Genomic DNA, 16568 nt, shown 5'->3' with positions numbered 1-16568 from the left:
AGCGGACCAGAAAGAGTTAATTTTGTACGGCCCCGCATTACCCTGGGTGCGGTCCCTTTGCTCCGTGTTTGGGAATCCCAATTCTGCCCTTTTACCTGTGTCTTCACACTTGGATCCTGTGTATCCAGGACAGCATTTCCACTCCAAGGAGGTCACGATCTTCTGCTTCACCTTGTACAGCGGTCTGAGAGCGAGCTGGTACCTGGAGAACAGCAACAATTGGAGCTTATAGAGCTTCTTCAACCTCGTTTACGCTGCCAAAATGTACTTGTCAAAAATGTGGTCGAAAAACGATTTGACACGGAGTCACAGAGGGGGAGACTGGGGCAAACGCTTACTCAAAGGGGTAGTTTATAAGGAATGCCTTAAAGAAGGTCGTGGTGTTGTTTGTGTTGCTTATTTCAGGATGGTTGGCTTAGCTTTCATAAAGACCACAAAATAGCTTTAACCTAAACAAAGCTATGATATTATTTACACTACTAAACTGGGATTCAACACTTAGTCCTTCAGAATACACAATTAGGGCGACATATGGCGCAATGGTTAGCACTGGGACTACGGCACTAAGGACCCGGGTGTGAATCCCGGCCCTGGGTCACTGTCCGTGTGGAGTTTGCACTTTCTCCCCGTGTCTGTATCGGTTTCACCCTCACAACCCAAAGATGTGCAGGGTAGGTGGCTTGGCCACGCTAAATTGTCCCTTAATTGGAGAAAAATAATTGGGTACTCGAAAAAAAATTTTTACATGCACAATTGATCAATAACATCTAACTACACTCATCTACTGCTAATCTCACTACTGGTATAAACTATAATCTAACCTTACTCACACTATCTTCTCTTATGACCTCCACTAGCTATGTCCTGAATACACTCCTCCCCTAAGGTCTAGCATCACTGCCTTATATAGTTGTATCTGTGGCTCCCTCTAGTGGATTTCAACAGCCGAAGATGACCAATAGAAAGCTTAATTGCTTGGACAAAAGACATTGGACGAGATTCTCTGGCCGTTGCGAGCGATGGGATTCTCTATTTGCCCCGACAGCGCACCCCCGCCCGTGGATTTCCCGACACGGTGGGATGGGAAATCCCATTGACGAGCGGCGGGAGTAGAGAATCACTTAACCGGCCCAAGTCTTTTGCGTGGTTTTACAGGCATGGGTTTCTCAGCAGATGGGCTGTGCTAAGTGGAGCTCCTGCCTCTCTCTCTCTCTCCCTCTCTTCTAATAATAATCTTTATTAGTGTCACAAGTAGGCTTACATTAACACTGCAATGAAGTTACTGTGAAAAGCCCCTAGTCGCCACATTCCAGCACCTGTTCGGGTACACAGAGGGAGAATCCAGAATGCCCAATTCACCTAACAAGCACGTCTTTCGGGACTTGTGGGAGGAAACCGGAGCACCCGGAGGAAACCCGCGCAGACATAGGGAGAACGTGCAGATTCCGCACAGACAGTGACCCAAGCCGGGAATCGAACCCGGGTCCCAAACGCTGTGAAGCACCAGTGCTAACCACTGTGCTACCTGTTGGAGCCTGTCTACTAATTTGGCTTTGTCTCAATTCTGCAGTAGAGATTCCTTAAAGAAAGAATTCATCCTCCCAGCGGTGTCTCCAGCCACACCTTTAAACCACCTTTGCCGTGAAAACAAAGTTGGGTGGGAGGGTGAGCTGTGAGGAGGATACAGAGATGCTTCAGCGGGATTTGGACAGGCTGAGTGGGAATAAACATGACGGATGCAGTATAATGTGGATAAATGGAAGGTTATTCACTTCGGTAGTAAAAATAGGAAGGCAGATTATTATTTGAATGGGTAAATTGAGAGGTGAATGCCCAACGAGACCTTGGTGTCCTCGTGCATCAGTCATTGAGCACACAGGTACGGCAGGCAGTAAAGGCAAATGGTATGTTGGACTTCATAGCGAGAGGATTTGAGTATAGGAATAGGGATGTTTTACTGCAATTGTACAGGGCATTGGTGAGGTCACACCTGGAGTATTGTGTGCAGTTTTGGTGTCCTTATCTGAGGAAGGATGTTCTTGCTATGGAGGGAGTGCAGCAAAGGTTTCCCAGGCTGATTCCTGGGATGGCGGGACTGTCATGTGAGGAGATATTAAGTCAGTTGGGATTATATTCATTGGAGTTTAGAAGAGTGAGAGAGGATCTCCTAGAAAATTCTAACAGGATTAGACAGGGTAGATTCAGAATGTTCCCGATGGTGGGCGAGTCCAGAACAAGGGGTCATAGTTTGAGGATAAGGGGTAAACCTTTTAGGACTGAGATGAGGAGAAATGTCGACACCCAGAGTGGTGAATCTGAGGAATTCGCTACCACAGAAAGTAGTTGAGGCCAAAATGTTGTGTAATTTCAAGAAGGAATTAATTTAGCTCTTGAGGCTAAAGGGATATGGGGGGTAAGGTGGGCTATGGGTATAGAACTTGATGATGAGCCATGATCAGAATGAATGACGGAGCAGGCTCGAAGGGCCGAATGGCCTCCTCCTGCGTCTATTTTCAATGTGTTTCTATGTATGAAATGCTTTACATAATTGTGACCTTCAGAATATCTTTGCAAGATCGCTTCTCAACCTTTTGGCTAAGATCAAGTGTAATGTAGATTGAGCCTTTGGCTCAGATCTGGTACGTCTCTCTTGTGGGGACCATGAATTGGATTCAATTTGAATTGGTTTTTGGAGCAGGCGAGGAGCTGGATTAGGGGTTCGCCCCTGACCCACACTCTGAGCCCTGGCTTTGTAACTCTGATAAAGTAATAAAAAATAAAAATAAAAAAAGAATATTTTTGCAAGGACTGTTAAGAAGAACAGGGAGAACTTGTGAGGGTCTGTGGATGGATAGTATGACACCAGAATGAGCCAATCATGTAAGTGAGAGTGGGATGTGCCCTAACTGGGCCGACCACCAGTAAAGAGGATAAAAGAGACATCAAGGGGCACCGATAGAAGAAGAATCAAAGACCACCAGTCAACAGATCGGCAAAAATATTGGCAAAGAGGTCCATATCTTTAAATAAAACCTGTTGCAGTCAAACAAGGAGAGGGAGCAGAGGGGAGCCCAACTCACCTGATCGTAACACATGGAGGGATTTGAAAACAAGGACGAGAATGTTAATATTGCGGAGTTGCCTGACGAGGAGCCAACGTGTGTCAGTGAGCACAAGGGTGATGGATGAAAGGGATTTGGTACGAGTTGGAACAGAGACAACATTTTGGATCAACTCGAGTTCATGTGGGATGGTTGATGGGAAAGCTCCTCCACACTCCCTTGAAAGGAGAGATTGTGGGTACTTGAGAGGTCGAGGAAAACATGAGCCAATATCGATAGTGAAGAAGATGGAGTGTGATATAGATGTGATTGAACTCTTCTGAAATATATGATATATATTGTTACTCCTATAAACATTGATAAAAAAGATCACGCCATACCTACCTGATGCTCTTTAATAAATTATTTCTAAAGTTGTGCTACTGAGCACACTTACTCGGAGAGAAGACATAAGAGACTCGAGAATTCCGGAGATCATTTTGGAAGCTCCAAAATCTCTGCTTGGAGATTGTCTTCAAAGTTTAAAAAGCTTTGTGTTGAGATTAGCAAAGATGCCAGAAGAGGTGAATGACCTGAGATTGATCAATGGTCGCAGGGTTCACATTAGGTGGCGAGAACCGATTTCGGGGCTCTTTTATCAAACACCCCCTCCCTTCTCTTTCTCCACATCCTCCACTTGGAAAAATCTTCAATTCTGTCAACAGCGACCTCCAAAACCGCCAACTGTTAGCCCCCTACCTGCCTGGACATCCTGATCAATATGCTCAACATTGCCTTGTCCTCCACCCCTGGGGAAACCATGCCACCTCAGTAGAGTCAAGCCCTTCACTCTGCATTGTCTAGTAATAGAGTCGCTGTACACACAGTGTGATATCTCCATTGGTACTCACAGCTCGTTTTGGCAATTAACCATCCCGTTCACACACGGCTCCATAATCCTTTGGACAAACTGTTCGACTCCACATGAAACCACAGCAGTGGACAATCTGGATTTCACAAAGGCGCACCAATTCCTAAAACAAGGGGACAAAAAGTATTTTCAAGATACTAACCCTGGGATATATTTATAGAGTGATGGTTCTAAAATGTAATAATGATTCTTATAATTAAAGTTTCTTTCACTCCTTCAACAGCTGAGATTCCAAAAACTACTGAACAGAAGGTCGGCATAAAATAAGTAATCTTATCAACATAAACACAGAAAATACTGGATAAACTCAGCAGGTCTTGTTGCATCTGTGGAGCGAGAAATAGAGTTAACGTTTTGAGTCCATATGTCTCTTCTACAGAACGGAGGAGGCGTACAAATTGCGCAATCGTTGATTCCTCCAAGTGTTAACAAGGGATGACTAAGAGGTGTTGAACTAAGGAGAATTCATGACTTAAGTTAAAATGATTAGAAATCTCCAAAGCAAAAGGAGGCATGAATGCGAGGTGTGTAGTAATTAGTGGTGAATACTGTGGTATGAGAGTGAAAGAGAGTTGTTTTCAAAGAGGGTGGACCCCAGCAAGCACAGCTCATTGGCTTTCCTTTGAATCCCTGAAAATAGCGGAACTGGTTGCCAAGAGTAGACTTAAGGGAGTCAAAGATTATCAGGGGGTATGTGGCATTGAGGTCACAATCAAATCAGCCATGATCCAATTGAATGGCGGAGCAGGCTCGACGGACCAAAGGACCCGCTTCCTGACCAGTCAACATTCTTGAACGTTTTTATTGACAAATGGGCCTCTTGTGTGAACTGTGGAAAGCCCTCGTGTCATCGAATTTCCAAACGTATTCATCCGTATTCTGCGTAAAGGTTATTAGTTAAGCCCGAAATTGTGGGAATTTAGGATATATCTTGGGAAGGGATTATGGGGACGAATGTTGAATGGGTTATGTCACAATATGGCGGGTATGCGGGCGGGTTTCCCCGGGGGGGGTTGGTTTTGAGAGCGTCACTGTTCTGGATTTACACCAATCGCCTGGTTTCAGAAACCCAAGCCAAGTTTTAAGATGATACGAAGTGAGGAAGGACGGCTGCTTCTGCGAGGGAAAACGGGTTGGGGGGAAAGGTACATCCGAATATCAAATTAAAATGTAAAATGGGCATGTGTTAAATAGTGATCGTAGGGAAGGGAGATTGGGCAATAAGTGAATGTAGCTGAATGTTAAGGATGAATTGGAAAGACACATAGGAGTGTTCGGAGACTAAACGTTTAATATGTCCAGTGCCACAGCACAGGAACACTCCAGCAATGTGATGGAATGTTAAACTATACAGCCAAATTGTGGAGTCAGAATGGCCAACATTCCGGGACTGTCCTGCAGCCCTCCGGAAGGTAAGATGAAACTCTCGGACACTATGGTGAGAAACCCCAGACAGAAATCACAGCAGTGTTAAACAGAATACATTTCTCATTTACTGTAGGTAAGATCAAGTCGCCATAGTCCCAGATGACCATAGGCTGCTTTGCCCTTTGAGGGGGGCGAGCTAACTGGTGGTGATTTGACCTGAGGATCACCACACCTCAGGCGAGGGGCGAGGTTGAGAAGGTGGGACCTTCATGAATAACTTCTAGAATTCTGTTTATTCACAATAAAATCAATACTGGAGCCAAGTCTATTGTGAGGTGATTTCCGGTTTATGAATGAGGACTAGGGTACAACGATGCATTTTCCGAGATTTGTTTAGTGATCTTCATGTTTGCAGCTAATTCTAAAATGCCTCTGCCTAGGAGAGCTCCACCCCCTGGGGTGATTCTTCACTCTGAGTCCTGATTGGCCACCCACGCCAGGAGACCCTTACTCTGCTGTGTTGCCCCAAAAGGGACGATCACCACATAACGGCTCACTTTGGGTCTGGTTCAATATTGATTAGTAAGATGACAATATATCTAACATTCTAGTGACATCCGAGCTTGCCGATTTTCCTCCTGGTGATATTAAGGAACTATTTTCCGGATAAAGCTCGGAATGGAGAATCCTGTCCTTTCAATGCACGACACCGGATCCGTGAAGACGGAGGTGAAGTGCCACCGTATGTGCGCACAAGATTGAGGACGTTTTGGCGCTCGGAGAAAACCCTGTGATACTCCTCAAAGTGCAAGGGCAGCGAGAATTGGTATGGACAGGGCAGAGGTGGTAACAGCTTCCACCCATGCCATTTCACTGAGGGGAGCTGGAGTGCGAAATGGGTTTGTTACACTGATGTAGCAATTATAAAGGGGTTTCCTCACCCTGGGCGGGATGTACCGAGAAATCCGCCGCATGTTTCGCAGACGCAGCACACCATTGGTCAGCGGTCGGATCTTCTGGTCCTGCCTGTCAACGGGCTTTCCCACTGAATGCACCCCTTGCCGCCTGCAAACCCATGGCAGGGGTGCGCTGTTGGCATGAACGGGCTGAAAATTCCGACCACTGAATCCAAATTGTGCTGTCGCTGAACAGTGAGTGCTTGTCTGGCAAGGGTAGAAAGGGCTTTTGGCCTGTTCCTCACAAACATTACATCTAAACTGCAATTAGTCCAAAAAGGTAGAAAAAAAACCCCACTCTCCCTCAAGATTGATGGCCACAGAAATACGTCAAGATATAAAAACTTGGGCAGCACGGTGGCCTACTGGTTAGCACTGCAGTCTCACGGCGCCGAGGTCCCATGTCCGATCCTTGCTCTGGATCACTGTCCGTGTGGAGTTTGCACATTCTCCCCGTGTTTGCGTGGGTTTCGCCCCCCACAACCCAAAGGTGTGCCGGGTAGGTGGATTGAACATGCTAAATTGCCCCTTAATTGGAAAAAATTAATTGGTACTCTCATTTTTAAAAAAAAGATATAAAAACTTCTTTTAAAATAAATGTAGAGTACCCAATTTTTTTTTTTCAATTTAGCGTGGCCAATTCACCTACCCTGCATAGCTTTTTGGGTTTGTGGGGGTGAGACCTAGGCAGACACGGGGAGAATGTGCAAACTCCACACGGACAGTGACCCAGGGCCGGGATCGAACCCGGGTCCTCGGCGCCGTGAGGCAGCAGTGCTAACCACCGTGCTGCCCCCAAGATATAAAAATGTAAATAGGTGTCTAAAATAATGTGTGTGTCGGGGAGGATAGGCGGCTTTTTCACCCAGAGGGTGGGGGGGAACCTGGAACTCGCTGACTGAAAGGGTGGTCGAGGTGGAAACCCTCACATCATTTAAGAAGCATTTAGATCAGCACTTGAAATGCTGTAGCGAGCAAGTGCTGTGAAATGGGATTAAAATCGATAGGTGCTACACAGTCATGGTGGGCCGAAGGGCCTCATTCCATGCTGTAAAACTCTGACTCTACATCGAACGTCTTAGTAACAAAAACAAGGCTCTTTTAGTTGTCCCAGTGAGGTCCTGGGAAGGAGAAAGATTCTTCCTGCAGGGTTGCCATTGAAGCTGATGCAGGAGTTGTATCTTCGAGGCATTGTATCTTCGAGCACAGAAAGAGGCCATTCAGCCTACTGAGTCGATGTGGAGGGACCCAGGCTTGTCAGACTTTTATGAGCTGCTGACCCGAGAGTGATTTTCCTTGTGGTGGGGTCTGACACTTGCACCAAAACTACCAACACAGCTTGTTTCCACACCACAGGTGGAATGTCTAGCAGGACAGGGTGTGAGAGGGGAGATGTGAGGTTGCAGGAGAGAGAGGGAGAGTTGCAGTCAGTGTGGAGTGTGGTAGAGCGACAGACATTTTGTGTGTGTGTGTGTGTGCGAGCCTATTTTTGCATTTCCTGGACGTGGTGTTCGGGAAACCCTCTGAACAGTTTACACAGACTGGCTACAGCAATTGTGTTCACAACATTGAACCAAGCATCGCCCCCCCCCCCCCCCCCCCCCACTCCCCCCCTCCTCTGTCTCTCTGTCTTTCACATCCTCCCGGTGACTGCACACAGGCCTCAGCTCCGTCCTGACGCTTGTAAAATTACTGTTCCCATGACGATGTCTTCCTGCCACTTCTCATTATTTGACCCCGTGGACTTTACATTGATTTTCTATTTTTCTCAACTTCTTTCTATTCTCGTTTCCAAAGCTTTGGTGGGTTCATTTCCGTTTTTATATATTGTCCGTTTCTCCCTCACCTCAGGGTCGTGATTTGTCGCACAGCTGCAGAGAGGGAGGTGAGGGCCTGATAATTGGGCAGCAGGACTGGGTCACCTCCGACATGCACTAGGGACACGCGCACACCCCCTCCCCCAAAAGTCCCCATGTAAGGATTTGATGACAACTGCCCGGGAAGTTCAATTTTCCATTGGTCAAACTTCAGGTGGTTCCGACTCCCAATCGTTACCCAGGAAAAGAAGAATTAAAACCACTTCTAACTTCTGGGTATCTATAGACTGATTCCCCGCCCCGCCCCCCCATGGGAGCCCTGGGACAAACCCCCCCCCGCCCCCCCACCCCATTCCCCCCACACACACACTGGAGTCCTGGAACCCTCCCTGAGCCCTCACCATCACCCCAACCCCCTCACGCCACCCCCGACTATCCTTCCCCACCCCACTACACCCCCACTGATGAACCCTCAACCTTTCCCCCTAACTAACCCTCCCCTCCCTCCCTCCTTCCCTCCCTCCCTCCCTGTCTCTAACCACCCTTCCTCTCTCCGACCCTACCTCCCTCCGACGAGCCTCCCCATTTCCCCCCCGCCGACCATTGCCCTGCCCACTTGACACGACCAACCCCCTCCACTGACCAAACCCCACTGACCAACCGAAACCCCCTCCCAACCGACCACCTGACCCCACCGACCACCTGACCCATCTTGATCCCTCCAATCCTACAACATCCTCCATGGCTCCTCAAAGCAACTGAGCCTTAAACCTACTTTACAGCAGCTCGTGCTGCGAAAAAGGGAACTTATCTTAGCTCTTATGCAAGAGCCTAAAATATGTGAAGTTTGAACAGTAAAATTGTCATGTGGGAGTACCTTTAAGAAATGGGTGTTTATAAATGGGTGTGTATATAAATATCTGTAGGGATAGTACCTTTCAGAAATGGGTGTTTACTACTGCAGTGATGTCAGACAGTGGGTGGAGCTGGGCTGTCTGTCAGCTTTTTCTTTCGTTTTAGGCTGTTTGCGGCAGGGTGTGTTTTAGTTTTGTTTTCAGAGCTGGGTAGCTGCAGTCACAGCCAGAAGGGGTATTAGTCTCTCCCTCTGTAATCTAAAGACTGTAAATCGATCCTTTGGTGATTTAAAACTAATAACTGCTCTCAGTAGTGATTTTAACCTGATGTGCTTCTGTTAAAAGTTCTTTTTTTTAAGTCTTACGGATGTTAAAAGGACAGCTTAAGGATTACTTAGTGTTGTATTCTTTGGGGGTTGTATTTGAATTAATGGTTGCTAAGATGTTCATATGTTTTGAAAAGGTTAACTTGAGTTCATAGAATAAACATTGTTTTGCTTTAAAAAATACTTTTCCATTTCTGCTATACCACACCTGTAGAGTGGGCCGTGTGGTCCCCATACCATAATCTATTAAACGTTGTGGGTCAGGGGAACTATACACTTCGGGGTTCTCTAAACCCTGGCCCATAACAAAATCAATTGATGTAAACAATGGGTGAAGGAAATCTCCCCGCCCAGTTTAGGATGTTGCTACGTGGATGGTGGTTACCCCGGTCCATTACAGAAGGAGCTCTGAAAGGGGGAAGGGGATTTTATTGTCCGTTTTTCTTTCAGCATCGATTTGGTTTTGCATCTCAGGGTTTTACTGTTGGGTTGCCGAGGAACGTCTGAGGAATGCGTGGTGAGAAACATCATGCCCAGCCCAATGTTGTCTGCAAAAGGCCGATTGTATCTGAAGCGTTCACAGGACAGGAAGAGTGCCCAGGAACAGATCAGAGGAGTGGAACAATGCACAAACTCCTCTACTGCCCGGTGTCTCAGAGCCACAGAGTCCTGTGCTGTTGGAAGAACCATTTAGATTGAAGATGGAGATTGGTTTCAAAGTGCCCCAATCACAACTCCCCCCCCCCCCCCAAACATTGAATATATTCAACACAAGGATGCAGAGTTGTTGCGTGTTTTGGAATCACAGGGCAGGATTTTTCCTTGCAGACTTCGGGAATGTCGCCCGAATCAAACGGAGGCAGCGGGACCGACGCAGGAAATTCCCAACAGGCAATCTCCTAATTGGATACCTCTGGGCTCCGCCGGGCCAATCAGAGAGCCAGCTGCGCTGGAGCCTCAACCACCCCACAAGTGAGGTTGGTGCTGCTGAGGGAGGTTAGAGACAGAGCAAATAGGAGCAGGAGGAGGCCATTCGGCCCTTCGAGCCTGCTTCGCCATTCAATATGATCATGACCTCGATCACAATGCCATATTCCCGCTTTCTCCCCATTCACTTGATGCCATTAAAACCTAAAAAAAAAAGTCTATCTCTTTCTTGAATACATTCAGTGACTTGGTCTCCACAGCTTTCTGTGGTAGAGAATTCCACAGCTTCACTACTGAGCGAAGACATTTTTCCTCATCTCAGTCCTAGATGGTCTACCCTGTATCCTGAGACTGTGTCGCCTGGTTCAAGATTCCCCAACTCGGAAAACATCCTCCCTGCGTCCAGTCTGTCCAACCCTGTTAGAAGTTTATAAGTTTCAATCAGATCTCCTCTCGTCCTTCTAAACTCGAGTGACTACAGGCCCAGTGTACATCCACGCTTTCCAAAATATCACCATTTAAATAATACTCTACCTTTCTGTTTTTTGCATCAAAGTGTATAACTCCACATTTATCGGCTTGGAGTCACTAGCTTTCGGAGCGCAGCTCCTTCAGGTGACCTGAGGAAGGAGCAGTGCACCGAAAGCTCGTGACTCCAAACAAACCTGTTGGACTTTAACCTGGTGTTGTAAAACCTCTTACTGTGCTCATCCCAGTCCAACGCCGGCATCTCCACAACATGCCCACATTTATCCTCACTGTGCGGCATTTTCTATGTCTTTTTCCAACTCGCTCAAGTTGTCTAAGTCACCTTGAACCCTCCTCACAAATCTCAATTTCACCCAGTTTTGTGTCGTCAGCAAACTTTGGAAATGTTACATCAAGTTCCCTCATCCAGGTGACCTCGTAGGGGTAAGTGACAATTTTAAAATCAAGTGGCTGGTGGAGAGTGGGGGAGGGGGGGAGCGGCAGGAATGGGAGGCAGGCAGCTCACTCTGTGCCGTCTGTCCGGGGCATGGGGGTAGCTCCATTGCCCTTTGTCCCAGGAGTGTTGCTATTATTATTTTTTTAAATGTCCTTTATTGGATTTTTGAACAAAGTATATTTGCCCTTCTGTACACAGGATATGATATATATATCTATATAGAAGGGAAGGGCACACACAAATCACAAAGGGAGAGGAGAAAAGAAAAAAAAAACACACTTGGCAAAATTATTTACACTTGTTGCAATTATTTGACACTCTCGGGAACTTATCCAGTTCCATTTGAAAAGCCATGGTGGTATCTGCCTCCACCGCGTTGTCAGGCAGTGCATTCCAGATCCTATACATTCATCACTATTCTATGGGAAAGTGTTGACTGCCGAGGGGAAACAGCTTTGCAAGCTCGAGATCAGATTGGAGACCGTTACAGAGCCCTGCCATCTGCTGCAATCTTACTTGCGGCCAATTGGCATCGTAGGCATTGGCCGTGACTGTCAAGGTTGTCACTGCTATAATCCTGCCACTGCCTCCTCCAAGGCTGGCACAGGAACAACCTGCCAACTGAGGGTGGCTCTCCTTTCGTGTTGATGGGAGCTGGTGGTCTGGGAACTGATTCACTGACGCCTGACCAAAGAAAAAGTCATGAGTGGCTGGGACCACTGCATATACCTGAGATCTCATGGAAAATTCTAGATTCCACAGCTGTGAATGACACCGTTCTGAGACACGTGCACTGCCCCTTTAACACACTGAGTGACGAGTGAGCACGCGTCCCTCCCCCACTAACAGAAGCTGGTGACACACTGATGCTAATTCTTTCTACAAGAATCTTAGTGAGTCACAGTATTGCTGGGTTCCATAGCCCTGCTCAATCCTCAGGCTCACACACACTCACAAACACACACTCACAAAACACGCACACACTCACACTCACACTCACAAACACACATTCACAAAACACGCACACACTCACACTCACAAACCCCGCGCACACACACACACACTCACACTCACAAACACACATTCACAAACCCCGCGCACACACTCACACTCACACTCACAAACCCCGCGCACACACACACACACACTCACACTCACAAACCCCGCGCACACACACACACTCACACTCACAAACACACATTCACAAACCCCGCGCACACACTCACACTCACACTCACAAACCCCGCGCACACACACACACACTCACACTCACAAACCCCGCGCACACACACACACTCACACTCACAAACCCCGCGCACACACACACACTCACACTCACAAACACACATTCACAAACCCCGCGCACACACTCACACTCACACTCACAAACCCCGCGCACACACACACACTCACACTCACAAACCCCGCGCACACTCACACTCACACTCACAAAACTCGCACACACACACGCACACACACACACCCACACTCACAAACACACACTCATAAAACTCGCACACACACACGCACACACACACACACCCACACTCACATATTCACAAAATTCGCACACACACTCACACTTACAAACACACACTCACAAAACTCGCGCACACACACATACGCGCATGCACATATACACGCATACATACACACAAGCACACACATGCACAGGCACACATACATGCATACTACATGTGTATAAACACATGGGCAGTCACACACAAATTTATATATGTACACAAACACACGTATATACAAGCATACACACTTGCAAATACACTTTCACAAGTGGACACACACAAGCACACACACCATCCGAGATCTAATGTAGCACAGGCGAAGCCGTGAATGGTGCGCCCTTCCTGACGAGGATTGGCAATCAGGTGTTCAATCTGGAGGGCATTTTGTTAAACACAATTCTTTTCCGTAAGAATCTCTGACAAACATTGTTAGGCATTGGACAGGACCGAAGGATATCAATTGCTGTTTCACTTGCCTTCCTGGTGCTGATTTGAAAGGTTCTCGTGCTCTCGTAATTGTTGCCTTCATGAGCCTCCTTGAAGAGTCGGAGGTGGTCGTTCGGCGATAGGAGAACGGTGTGTTGGTCCCCTGGACCACCTCGTAGCCCCATCCACCCAGCTTAGAGTCAGCGCGGCCCTCGATTCCCTCCAAGCCTCCGAGGTGCTCAGTCCCTCGTAGCCTGTCCGATTCCACCTCGTCTCGGAAGAAATCCTTGCGGCTGTTCTCCGCGCCACCGGGAATCTCCGAGCGCTTCTTCAGCCAGACCAGTCGCAGGCACAGGAAAACGACAAGAAAACGGAGAGTCATTTTCCCCCCCCCCCCCCCAACCCTCACCTCGGCCTCGAACAGATCGATTCCCTCCCCGCTGTGTGGAGTGAGTGGGTTCTTGTTGCTCTGTGAATTCCTCAAACAAAGAGAGAGGAAGAAAAAGAAAGTTCTCAGCCCTCCCAGTCTACGTGGGAAATGTCAAGAGGCGAGAGACACTCCCGCCCCCACGTTCCTGTACAGGTTTGGAGTTGGCACTGAGATTGTACAATGGATCCCAAGGAAGTGGCTCACTCGCCCAATTCCTAATGTTACCAAAGGACCGGAACAAGGGTGGAAGGGGCTTATCAGCACTCTCAGTGCAGGAAAAGGAAGCTTCCAATAGTGAAAAGCTAATAAATAGTTGAATTATTTCTAAGATGTGACATAGCTCGAATACACAGGCAAGAAAATTTGTGCACAATCAACTTTAAATACGACCAAATTTAAACGTCTCCTCGACTCCACTGAAAACAAAGCTCAGATTCATGTTCCTTTGGATTATTTTTTAACCCTCTCCCCGCCAACTAAAAAAAAAATTGTTCTCAGAATCTGGCTGTCCACTGCCGCGACCATAATGACTTGTCCACTCCTGGTTGGCTTGGCCAGGCGGTGATGGACCTCCTCAGCATTGTCAAGTGGTTATGCCTGACTGACATTGCTCAGCCGCATTTAAATGCTTTGAGACTCTGACCACTTTAATGGTGGGACTGAACTTACATGTAATCCAGACTGGGTCAGCAGGCTCCCCGCATGAGAGAATGAGAGGTGGCCTATTGAGACATATAGAACTCTCAGGGGGTTTGACAGGGTCGATGCTGAGAGGTTGTTTCCTCCTGTGGGCACATCTAGGACCAGAGGGCATCATCTCAGAGTTTCGAGTCCAGATGACGCTTTGTCAAAGTGGAGTTGAAGATTATCTGCACTGCTGCCCCCACTGCGCCAGGGGCTCGGGTTCAATTCCAGCCTTGGGTGACAGTCTGCGTTGGAGTTTGCGCATCCCTTGCCTGCGTGGGTTTCCTCCGGGTGCTCTGGTTCCCTCCCACAGTCCAAAGACGAGCAGGTTAGGTGGATTGGCCGTGCTAATATTGCCTCTTAGTGTCCAATGATGTGCAGGTTAGGTGAAGTATGGGAACAGGGCAGGGAGGAGAACCAGATAGGGTGCTCTTTCAGAGTGTCAGTGCCGACACGATGGGCCGAATGGTCTCTTTCTGCACTTTAGGGATTCCAAATCTGATCAGTCACAATCTCATTGAATAGGCAGAGCAGACTGAGCTGGGCCGAATGCCCTACTTCTGTCCACATGTCTTCTGGTCTTATGGACCAGTCAGTAAACTGATTGACTTTTGAAACATTCTGGCAATTTATTATTTTCTGGCAACGACCCAAAAACCCACCAGATTTATTACGGCAAGTCCTGAGATTGCATTGATGCAGCAATTACTGCGCAGTTTAGGTCACTTGCTGCATTGACCTTGACAAAAGGAATTTCCATCCAACAAAAAATTTTGTCCAACAAAACATACAATCCTATTGCAGATGTTAGACTCTCCTGAGGAGAAGGGGTAATAATCATTGCCAATGATAATCAGGGGAAACTTCATACTGAGATATGGGCAGCACGGTAGCATGGTGGGTAGCACAATTGCTTCACAGCTCCAGGGTCCCAGGTTCGATTCCGGCTTGGGTCACTGTCTGTGCGGAGTCTGCACATCCTCCCCGTGTCTGCGTGGGTTTCCTCCGGGTGCGCCGGTTTCCTCCCACAGTCCAAAGATGTGCAGGTTCGGTGGATTGGCCATGATAAATTGCCCTTTGTGTCCAAAATTGCCCTTAGTGTTGGGTGGGGTTACTGGGTTATGGGGATAGGGTGGAGGTGTTGACCTTGGGTAGGGTGCTTTTTCCAAGAGCCGGTGCAGACTCGATGGGCCGAATGGCCTCCTTCTGCACTGTAAATTCTATGATAATCTATGATATCCTGCCATTAGTGGAGGAGACGGTGTCATAACGGTATGGTCACTGGTCTGGTAATCCGTGCTCTGGAGACATGAGTTCAAATCCCACAGCAGCTGGTGAAATTTGAATTTAATTACTAATCTGGAATGATTTATAAAATGCCAGTTTCTGTGAAACTATCATCAATTGTCATAAAAATCCATTGGGTTCACTAACATGGCATCAGTGAGTACCATCTACAAGATGCACTGCAGCAACTCACCAAGGCTCCTTCAACAGCACCGTCCAAACCTCCGACCTCTACCATCTAGAAGGACAAGAGCAGTAGACACATGGGAACGCCACCACCTGGAGGTTCCCCTCCAAGCCACTCACCACCCTGACTTGGAAATATATCGGGCGTTCCTTCACTGTTGCTGGGTCAAATTCTTGGATGCCGCTCCCTAACAGCACAGGGACTGCAGCAGTTCAAGAAGGCAGCTCACCATCACCTTCTCTGTCGTGTTGGGTGTACTGATGTACAAACGATCCAACACGGCTGGAGATGGTGTAACTCAATGTTATTAACAACTCAACTGTAACAGCACACTGCTAACTTGGGTACGTGCATTACCAGCTAATCTGTGCACCCTGTCCTATCACTATCTGGGTAAGGCACTCAGCACATGGTGAATGTCTGAGTGGCAGGCTCTGAGCTCGGTGCTCTGAGCTGGCTGCTGCTGGAGTGAGCGGGAACTCTGTTTTTATAGTGCGTGTGCTCTCACTGGTGATTGGCTGCGGTGTTGTGTGTGCGTGTGCTGGTTGGCCCTACTGCATGTCCATCAGTGTGTGTTTGATTGCACCATGATATGCTGATCTAAATATCATGACCTTCTCAAGGGCAATAAGGGATCGATAATAAATGCTGGCCTACCCAGCGACGCCCACATCCCGTGAAATATTCTTTTAAAATTCCCTTTAAGGAGCCTCGTCCGATGGTGACCATTTTCGGGGTATCGGGACTGGCTGGGGCTGCAGACGGGGATGAAGGCCCTTTGCCTCCCCTGCTCCCTGTTAACCCAGCGGCAGTTTTTCCTGGGGTGGAGAGCTTCCGCTCCGCCTAGTACCTCGGCTTGATTGGGTGATCTTTTGGAGTTTTTATA

The 16568-nt window shown here is 47.7% G+C and overlaps 1 protein-coding gene across 1 annotated transcript in view; it reads right to left on the bottom strand.

The window, feature by feature from the left end:
* The window catches only part of LOC140403669 (multimerin-2-like), a 45266-nt gene extending 31775 nt beyond the window's left edge, over nt 1-13491 (bottom strand). The window contains exons 1-3 of the mRNA XM_072491829.1: nt 13145-13491; nt 3953-4075; nt 96-202 (exon numbers count right to left, since the gene is read on the bottom strand). Coding sequence (XP_072347930.1) covers nt 96-202; nt 3953-4075; nt 13145-13476 — 562 coding nt within the window. The 5' untranslated portion in view covers nt 13477-13491. The remainder of the gene's footprint in view (nt 1-95; nt 203-3952; nt 4076-13144) is intronic.
* Between the last annotated feature and the right edge of the window lie 3077 nt (nt 13492-16568).

This window comes from Scyliorhinus torazame, chromosome 28 (assembly GCF_047496885.1).
Source record: "Scyliorhinus torazame isolate Kashiwa2021f chromosome 28, sScyTor2.1, whole genome shotgun sequence".
NCBI classification, from domain to species: domain Eukaryota; kingdom Metazoa; phylum Chordata; class Chondrichthyes; order Carcharhiniformes; family Scyliorhinidae; genus Scyliorhinus; species Scyliorhinus torazame.
The sequence above is the reverse complement of the archived record's forward strand: the minus strand, read 5'-3'. Positions and strand labels throughout refer to the sequence as shown.